At 33.0% G+C, this 10,749-nt stretch overlaps 1 protein-coding gene across 1 annotated transcript in view; it reads right to left on the bottom strand.

Annotated features, from left to right (window-relative positions):
• Positions 1 to 3,884: 3,884 nt before the first annotated feature.
• The window catches only part of EMC2 (ER membrane protein complex subunit 2), a 51,803-nt gene continuing 44,938 nt past the window's right edge, over positions 3,885 to 10,749 (bottom strand). Inside the window, exons 11-12 of the mRNA XM_007446530.1 lie at positions 7,564 to 7,651; positions 3,885 to 4,056 (exon numbers count right to left, since the gene is read on the bottom strand). Coding sequence (XP_007446592.1) covers positions 7,565 to 7,651 — 87 coding nt within the window. The 3' untranslated portion in view covers positions 3,885 to 4,056; position 7,564. The remainder of the gene's footprint in view (positions 4,057 to 7,563; positions 7,652 to 10,749) is intronic.

The following is a 10,749-nucleotide window of genomic DNA, read 5'->3' on the forward strand; positions in this document are numbered from 1 at the left end:
AGCAGTTCGTTGAGATAGAGGAATTTTTCCAGGACTTAGACTTGAAAATGAGCTGTGCATTCTTATAATGTTTGTGTTTTTATGTTAAATAGTAGAGATGCAATTGACCTTATTGGAATTCGGTCATTTGTGGATTAAATGGTCTGTTGCAATGTTTCTAATTTAACTTTGGGCATCAAGATCTAATTATTAATTATATTTTTATGCTAAGAAACAATAAGTATAGAAAACTTGATTTATTCTTGCTTTCTACTATGTCTACTGTAATGCAAAGTTCATACCTTCTACACCTCATTATGATTATTACAATTGGGTGCAAAAATAAATACAAATATATAAATGGAGAGAGATATGAACATATGTGTGTGTGTGTGCGTGTGTAGCTTCCATGCTTAAAAACTGGAATGACAATAGTGGGCAAAAACAGATATGGTCTCTGACCTCATGTAATTAAAGAATCTACAGCAGGGGGGTGGGGTGGGGGGGTGGGAATCACTTGAAAATGATTAAAATGGTAAGTGCTTCAAATGAAAGGTATGTGATAATATAAAAGTATATGAAAAACCATTTTCCAGAGAAGCTGAACATTTGACATTTCCAAGTTGTTTTGCATAATCATCAGCACAGTTTTTTATTTTAGCCATTCTAATAGGTTTTCAGTGGTATCTCATTATAGCTGCAATTTGCACTTCCCTAATAATAGCTAATTACGTTGAACATCTTTTCATGTGCCACCACTACAGCCTCTGTTGAAATGTCTGTTCAAGTCTTCTGCCTATTTTCTAATTGGATTGTTTTCTATTAAATTTTGAAAGTTCTTGATATATTCTGGACACAAGTCCTTTACTGAATGTTTGCAAGTATTTTCTGTCCATGGCTTGTCTTTCCACTTAACAGGGTCTTTCTCAGAACAAAAAATTTTTATTTTTTACAGAGCTCAATTTATTCATATTTTTAAATAAAGATTACATCTTGTCACCTGAAGAATTTTGGCCTAACCCTAGGTCAAAGGGGTTTCTTCATGTTTTTTTCCTAAAAATTTTAGTTTTACACAATGCATTAAGATCCATGACCCATTCTGAATATTTTTTTAAGGTGTGAGGTCTAGGTTTAGGGTTTTTTTTTTTGCTATAGATTCCCAACTGTTCCAACACCATTTGTTGAATTCAATCGTCCCAGCACAATTCCTCCATTGAATAAATTAGTTTGCCAAACTGGTGTGAGTCTATTCTGGACTCTATTCTGTTCCATGTTCTATGTGTCTATCACTCTGGCAAAACCACACAATCAGTAACAATACCATACTTTCCTGACTGCTGTAGTAGCTACATAGTAAGTCTTGGTATCTTGCAGTCTAATTCCTTCAACTTTATCTTCATTCTCAAAATTGTGTATGCTATTCTTGTTCCTCTATCTTTTCATATAAATTTTAGAAAGTCTATCTACAAAGAATCCTTCAGGATAGAAATTGTATTAAACCCACAGATCATTTGGAGTACAATTGATGTCTTTACTATGTTGCCTCCCAATCCATGAATATGGTATGTCTCTCCATTTATTGAGCTCTTCTTTCATTAGCATTTGTAGTTTTCAGCAAACATATCCCACAGATTTTCTTAAATTTATACTTAATATTGTATTTTTTAGCAACTTGTAAGTGAAAATGTCTTCATTGCTAGCATATAAAATTTTTGTTGACCTTGTATTATTCTGTGATCTTGCTAAACTCACTTATTAGTTCCAAGATGTTCTTGGAGATTTCCTGGGATTTTACATGTTGACCATCAGGTTATCTGTAAACAGAGACAATTTTACTTCTTCCTTTCCAATCTGCATGCTTTTTATTCCTTTATCTTACTGCACCAGCTAAGTCATCAAGTACTATAACAAACAGATGTGGTAAGTGCATATTCTTGTCTTCTTCCCAATCTTAATGTATTTAGTCTTTCATTGAGTAGCATGCTAGGTGCAAGTTTTGTAGATGCTTTTTATCAAATTGAGGTAGTTTCCTTCTATTGCTGAGTTGTTTTTTTCGTCATAAATGGGTATTGAATTTTTTCAAATGCTTTTTTCAGATCAGTTGACATGATCATGTACTTTTTCTTATTTTCTTCTTAATATGATAAATTACATTGACCAATTTTCAAATATTAAAGCAAGAGTCTTGCATATCCGGAATAAAGCCCACTTCATTGTGTAAACAACTCAAATGTCTTTCCATGGTGAATGCATTACCAGACTGTGATACCTCTATACAATGGAATATTATTTAGCAATACAAAGGAACAAATTATTGACACATACAACAACACTGAGAGAGCTAAAGGGCAACATGTTGAGTTAAAGAAGTCAGTCTCAAAAGGTTACAAATTGTATGACTCCACTGATATAACATTTTTACAGTGAGAAAATTATAGCAACAGAGAAACAAATCAGTGGACAGCAGGCATTAGAGTTAGATGAGGATGTAACATGTAACCTAATAAGGAGCAGCAAGAAGTTCCTTTGTGATATACATTCTATATCCTGATTGTGGTGATGGTGAAATGAATCTACATATGTAACACTTCATAAACAGAAAAGGAAAAAAAGGCATGTAAAAATTGTGAAATCTGAATACAGTCTGTACCTGAGTTAATAGTATTGCTGCAATATCAATTTCCTGGTTTAACAATGTACTAAGGTTACATAAGATAATAGGGAGAAGCTTACCAGTACATGGGAATTCTCTGTATTGCTTTTGCAACTTCTCGTGAGTCTTAAAGTGTTTTAAAATAAGACATTGTCTTTAAAATACAGTAGGAAAAAAAAAACAGGGGTGTGACCTCTGAAAGATGAGTCAAGGAAGGCTTTGTTTTATAGAGAGGGAACAACAAGTACCAAGTTTGTAGAAGGAAGCATAACAAGGCCATTGAACTTAAGTGTAGCTAAATTCAGAAACAAAGGGGAAGAGTAGAGGACGACAGTTTACAATTAAGAAAATCTGAATCTTCCTTCCTGGTTCTGACAGCATACAGAACCTCAAAGATCATATTTAAGGCAACAAATGGGACACTGAAGAGTTTTAAAGAGGGGGAGGGTAAAAAGGCATTATTAGTGATGTTTTGTCACATTCTAATTGTAGTGAAGAATGGAGCAGGGGAAGTGAAGATGCTCTCTAGCCACTGTTGTAGTCTAGGAGTCAGTACTGGTAGCTTGGTCTAGGGTGGTGGTGGCAATAGAAATGGACAAGAGTGGATAGATTTGAGGTGTATCATAGAGCATAAAATTGATGGAACATGGTCATGACTTAAAAGCCTGAACATGTCCATTAGATTGGTGACATGGAACTAAACTATTTCAAAGGAACAATGCAGGGGGTGAAAGGAATGCCAGACTGGAGCAATTTAAAGAATGGGAAAACAGACATGAGTTTAGACAAGTGAGGAAATTTGGCTGTAAAAAGAGAAAAATGGGTAGTGGCTGGAGTGGGACTGTGGAAATGAAGGAAGATGTTTTAAAAAGTGGTAGCAAACTGAGAATATTTTAGTGTTAATAGGAAGAATCTAGTTGAAATAAAAAAAAGAGGTAATGAAGAAAAAAATAGTTTAAGGACAAATGTGAAGAAAAGACGAAGTTTTGGGAAGTCAGGAAGGGAGTGTGGCAAATTCATGAAGCTAAAGTATGGCTAAAGCATAAAAAATGAGGAAGACAGTGGTGGGAAATAGCTCGGAAAAGGGTAGGGCCAATTTCTTTTACTCTAAGAGGAAAAGAGGTGAATTTGGGCACAAGAATGTCATACTGGGTATGTTTTTATCTCATGACTTCTCTTTTTCTCTGTGAAACAGTAAGAGAGCTATGTTAGTTAACTAGGGCTGCCTTAATAAAGTACACAGAGGACTGGGTGTCTTAAAACAACAGAAATTTATTTCATCACAGTTCTAAAGGCCAGAAGTCCAAGATCAAGGTGTCAGCAGGGTTGGTTTCTTCTGAGGAAACGCTCCTTATCTTGTAGATGGACATCTTCTCTTCGTCTTCTCATGGTCCTTCTGCTGTATGTCTGTGCCCTAATCTCTCCTTATAAAGATATCAATCATATTGAATTAGGGCTCACCAATATGACCTAATTTTACTTAATGACCACTTTAAAGACTCAATCTCCAAATAAAGTCACATTCAGAGGCAACAGGGGTTAGAACTTCAAAGATGAAATTTGGGGGAAGACACAATTCAGCCTATAAAAGAGGTTACTTGCCAAGAATGAGAAGAGAGATAGGATAAATTAGAGGTTCAAAGTGAAAGAGGTTTGAAATAGTTCTAAATAGTTTGAAATACTTCTCACATTAACTATAAATGAAGTAACATCTTTAATGGGTAATTTTGTTTAAATTCAATTTAATTAAAAATGAAATTCTGACTTCATTATTCCATTAAAAAATTCTTTTACAAGCCAGAAAATCTGAATTCTAGTCCTTGCTCTGCTAACAAGCAATGTCCCTTAGATATATCTGGCTCTCATTTTTGTCAAGGAACAACCTATCAGAGACTAGACATATGCCTTAGAATATGCTAGAAGGAGCACTGACTTGGGAACGCCTGACATCCTGGTCCAATTACCTTCTCTGTCACAGAAGAGCTTAATTTCTCAGAACCTCACTTCCTCATCCTAAAATGCAGAACAACTAAATCTCTCTAAAGTCCCTCCTACACTCCTACTATAGTTCTTTGAGTTTAAATGTTACTTTGAGAATAAAGGGATTATAGCATTAAAGAAAAAAAATTCTTCTAAATATTTGATAATAAAAACTGTATGCTTCCAACATATTGAAACATTGATTTTCCATTTCAACTTTTTCTACATCCTCCTCTGTTCCCAAGTCAATATTATCCTCATGATTAATGACATTCTAAATATGCCTTTTTCTCACCTCTGTTGGCTTAAATACTAGGTGCTGAGTTGGAACAAGATACTACTTCTTCTGTTACATGTAATTATCTACTTAATTTTAAATCATTAAATTCTAAAATAGCATCCCTAGCATGTCTAAGATAAGAGTTTTGCATCTTAAAAAAAAAGCTGAATGATGGATATATTAGTCAGAAACATATATGGCTAAAGTAACAAAAACAATGGCTTAACAATCAAGAGTTTATTTCTTTCATGTAGTTAGTGCAGAAGCTGGCAATTGCTCTTGTTGGTTCAGGTGTTCAACCAATCAGGGACCCAGGCTCCCAGTAATCTTTCTATGGAACCATCTCTGAAATACAGGTTTAATTCTCATATTTGCTATTTCATGCTTGTAAGATGGCTATTATACCTCCAGGCTTGTTATTGGCATTCATGGCCAGAAGAGGCAAAAAGCCTCAGCTCACAAAACTTTGACTTTTTAATTTGAAAGAAAGGCCCTTCCCCACAGCTTCTGTTCATTTCACTAGCCCTAATTAGGCCACGTGCCCAGATTTTGGATATCTGTACTTTCAAATATGGTGGCCATGAGTCACATGCAGCTATTAAAATTAAAATTAAATAAAAAATTCAATTTCTCGGTTGTCCTGGCTACATTTCAAGTGCTTAACAGCCACATACAGCTAGTGGCTACCACATTAGGTAGCACAAATATGAAATATTGCCTTCAATGCAAAAAGTTCTGCCTTGGCATATCACAGACCATATGGAATGAAACCACTTCTCTTTCAGATCAATCATGATACTTCCCTTGGGGCTGAGGGTAAGGTCCAAACCTCCTGGAATAACAGGGATCTGTGCTCCTATCTGAACAATATAGGATACTGTTAACAAGGAAGAAGGAGGTAAAAGCAGTTGGGTGGGCAATTGTCTGCCACAATGAGATTATCACTATATATAATTGAATTTTATAAATTATTACACATTAACAATGTACTTAATAAATAAAAAATTCCTGGCAAGGAGGTATTAAAATTAGAAAAAATAAAGTGAAACTAAAGGCTGACAGTTATAAGGGACACTAAATTACTTATTACAAAAATATTACTAAAGTAAACACTAGTGACTCATGGGAGGAGATTAAAGGGAAGAAAGGTAGTGGAATAATATGTGGGCACTAGTTTCTTTATAGCAAACAAATCTGAAATGTCTGATTGTGTTGAAAATGGCCACTAAATTCATGGGCAAAAACAGTGTATCTTGTGATAACAATTATTAATTTATAAGAATTATCTTCATATGGGAAGAGTTATTTCACATCTGCCCATTACTCAGGGCAAAATAAAATGAAAAAAACTGCAAAATCAAAGAATTAGACTAGATGTGGGGAATAATTTACTAACAGAGTAACTCAAAAGGTTAAAAAGCTAATACAGACAATAGTTTTCTTCCTTAAGACTTCCAGGTTGTCAATTCTTCCATGATCTCCAATTTGTGCAAATAAAGCAATAACAAGCATGCCCGAGTCTCTGTATTATGCTGGTAATTAATTAATTAAAATTTATATATGTATTTCTAAATGTAATATATGTTATGTATATAAATTACAAACTAATATTAACAATATTTGCTCTGAATGAACAACTGCCTATTTTAAAAACTGATTTGTGTCTGAATTAAAGTGGTTAACTCTCAAAGTTCTTTCTATTCTATTGCGAAACATGCAAAATACTGCTCAAGGTAGTGTAATGGTTGTTCACTATGAAAAGAGAAAAAAAGGAAGAAGAAATTCTAATTATTATTACTGAGGAGTAATGAGATAGGAGAATTGTAAAAATTTTGCTTCTAAAGATAGTTTAGATATTCTTATTTTTCCCTAAAGTAAAAATAACTAAGCCACTGAAACCCCTTCATCCCTATTATCTATGCTCTCTAAAAATTATGCCTTTTACAGAGTTGAAAGTTGGATAAATATTACTTTCATAAGGGTTAAATTTGAATATCATAACATACATGAACCTTAAACCATTTTATAGGTAAAAAAAAATCTCAGTTATGTCCCATAGCAAAACAAAATTTTATAAAAAGATAGTGCTGAACTTTGGAGAATGATATATATTTTAATCAAGTTTATCAGAATAACATTACAGCATATAAAATAATAGCCCACTGGAATACAGAGCAAAACCCAACCTGACGCTATAAAAAGAATGAAAATAATTTGCCAGCACTTTGCTTCTGTCACCTATATATGCTATGTATTTCCTATCACAAATAAAAAGGAGTCAACTAGAAATCGAGTTCTAAAACAATATAGTCACTCACTATTTGAGTATAACAAAAAGAATCTAGAATTTTCATATGCAAGTTTAATAAATCATCAGTTTATTTAACAAGGTTATTTCTATATCAGATTGTGGTTTAAAAGCAGTTATATGATATGGAAAGAATGATGTACAATCAGTAAGAATCTTGTCATATCTCTCTTCCATCGGCTTTCCCCATCTTCCTGCTTAGCAGTAAATAGCATTTTTAGGTTTATATAAACACATTCTTTACAACTGCCTTCTTAGCAGAAAATCAGTATATAAATAGCACTGGGCATCTAGTAAATAGGTCAAAAAGCAGTGAGCTCAATTTTACAGTTGTGAAATGTAATGTGAAAGAGTTTTTGAAACCTTAAGACTGGGTGATCTGCAGTGTTTCCAGCATGTCTTCGACTGCCTTGAGAGAGTATTTGGTTTCCTTCTTACTTCGACCTGCAAACTAATTTTTAGAAAATGCAATTAGGCTCAATTTCAGTGGCAGGTTCAAAATCACAGTCTTACTTTCAAATTGTTAGAGAGTTAACATTATCTATTTTATCACTAGCATGAAATCAGATATGTTCTTTTTCTTCAATAAAAAACAAAATTTGGGTTTTAAGGACATTTTCATTAAGGTTTCATCTTCAACTGACATATATAAAAATTTCCGTGTGAAATTGGCCAGTTTAAATGTTTAAGTAGTATGATAACCTATAAAAACATTAATATGATTTTCAAACTGTACTCCCTCTTCAGACCAGAAAAGCTTTATGAAATAAAAAGCATAATTTAGAAATGAAATTTAGCTTATATTTATGTAGGAATGTGGACTACTTGTGTGGCCTCTAATCAACATCTTACAATTTCAAACAAAGGTAAAATACAAACGTAAAGAAGTTTTATCAAACATTTTAGAGTTGCAAGAATTCTCCAAAACTACTTAGAGTGGGCTGCAATTTTTAAAAATTTCCCAGATTTATTAGTTGACTAGATACTATCATGTTTCTGCAGCAAAAACCTATCAAATAAAACTCTATGCTACATATTAAAGTAAATGTTTTAAAATATGCATTTTTAGTTTATTAAGTCATAATTTATTTTATAATACCAAATTGGGATTGGATTTTACAATAAAAACAAAACATAGTGCATTAAATACTATCTTTGTACATTTAAAAGCAAATTCATGCGTATTAAATTCAATATAGTGCATGATAAGTGGGGAAAACACTGTTGAATACCCCATGCTGATTTCAAAATGAGTTTTCTAACTAGACTGCCAATTCCCATCATTTATCAGTTTGACTTAACACTACAGATTTACTAGATAAGTATATATTCCTTGTAAAGGAAGGGGAAGGTTTATTATAACTATATTACCTGTTTTTCCCCTGGTTAAAGTATTAACATTTTCTATTAGCAACATACAGTATTTTCAAGTTAACATCTAAGCACTCAGTATACTTTCAAGTGACTGATCTTTCCTTCAAATATCAATGCTGTCTTAGGTACTTAGTACTTGATTTATGATGTGTTCCTTCTCTTTTGTAATTAACTTAATTTGGCAAACTTCTTGTGACCTGTTGAGAAAGATTAAGTGATCAAGCACAGGTAACATCGTAGAAGCAATAGGCTTCAGGAATTGGTAACCTGCCTCTGACCTCTCTGGCTGCAGCTTAACATTATGATTCTCCTATTTCCTAAACCATTAGCTTCTGTGGTTGAATCTTGATTTGATAGAGTAACTAAAGGGGATTTCTAGAGGAAATGCCAGGGCATAAGACATTATTAATTTAAGGAATTCAAATGCTGAATATACAGGCTATAATTTAAAAATATGGCAATAGCAACACCACATTTAAAACTCTGCCCCTTCATAATTTCCCTTGGTGAGTAAAGGATGTGGAGTGTGCTTATTACTCCTATTACCCAGTTGACAGAGTCACTTTCACAAGGACTTACCAAGAACAGAAAGCCTTTTCTTTTACCACTGCCTACCCAAAGTAAACAGGAATTGTCCTAATCAGATACTTAAAGGTCTAATTCTAAGAAAAAGCTTTTCACGGGTTGGGGGAAGGGGTACAAAATAGGACACCTAATTTTTTAAATGGAAAATGAAAATGAAAAATTTGTGTAGCGCTGAAGTCATAGTATTTTAAAATATAGCATTTCTTGATTTGTATTTAAATAAAAGTAATAATAAATACAAATTTGTGATTTTTAAAATTAGCTAATTTTAGAAAACCACCTAAGATTGTGTATCAACACTACTGACAACCAGTGCAATTTAGAATAAACCAAACTAACTTGTGTCAGAACAAATAAAAAGAAAGTTGGAAATATAAATCTATCACTTCAAATTTTACCTGACATGCAATTATTTTGTCTATTCTAGAATTATATGGCAATTTAACTGATTAAGCCGGAATCCTATTTTTCCCTCAAATCATGATTTAATTTTCTATTTCCCAAAAGGATAGTAACAGAATCACCTCTGCAATCACAAATAACATATGGATCACTAGCACAGACGAATTTAACAGAGTACCAAAGAAGCATTTATCTGGAAAATTACTGTGAGTAGGTTCACATTAAAGTTTTTCATGAGCATTAATCAAACTTGCCTGCCTCTACTGAACATGCTAAACCAATTACCTAATTGAAAAGCAAGTAGTAGCCATATTTTGTTTCATTAAGTAGAAACAAAGACAGAAAGCAGTTCTTAAAATCTCATTTTCTCTAATTTTTAAATGCCTAGAAAAACATTACAATAAGGAATACTTATTATACACTTTATACTTGTTTATATGCCTAGACATATAAAGTTCTCAATTAGATCCCAGAGATTTATTACTAAAATGTCAGTCTCTGAAAATTATACTTTTCCACATTAATCACAAATTCTGCATTTTTATTTTTCACACAGATTTTGCTTAAGTAAACTTTTTTCATAATTTCCTGATGGATCTTAAAGAAAACTAACCAGAAAACCACTCAAATAATAAAAAATTGCTTATCAAATTCAAAGGTCAATGATTTACCCATTGTGATAACTGGAGTAAGTTGGGTTAAAATTCACAAATTTACAGTTTGTGGAAAATAATATGGGTGGACAAAGTAATAAGATAAATAAAATGGAGAAGTGGATTGACGAATCTCAGAAACATGCTGAGTGAAAGCAGCAATGCACTAAAGAGTACATAATCTACGATCTCATTTATATATAAAGTTCTAGTACAGGCAAAACTAATTTATAGTGATGAAAATCAAATCAGTGCTAGTCTGCAGTGTGGAATGGGGCTGACTACAAAGTGGCAGAGGGGACCTTTCTGGGCTGATGGAAACTATGTCTTGAATGGGGTAGTGGTGAGAGAGGAGTATACATTTGTCAAAACTCAACTATACACTTAAAATGTGTGCATGTTATTGTATGTAAACTATACCTCAATAAAGTGGATAAAAAGAAAAATAAACAAAAACAGAAGGATGGAACTATGGAGTTATACAAAAGTGTAATAAATTGCCAAATGACCACATATTTCTCTTCCGATTGAGAGG

The sequence above is a fragment of the Lipotes vexillifer genome, unplaced genomic scaffold (assembly GCF_000442215.2).
Source record: "Lipotes vexillifer unplaced genomic scaffold, Lipotes_vexillifer_v1.1 scaffold327, whole genome shotgun sequence".
Taxonomy (NCBI): domain Eukaryota; kingdom Metazoa; phylum Chordata; class Mammalia; order Artiodactyla; family Lipotidae; genus Lipotes; species Lipotes vexillifer.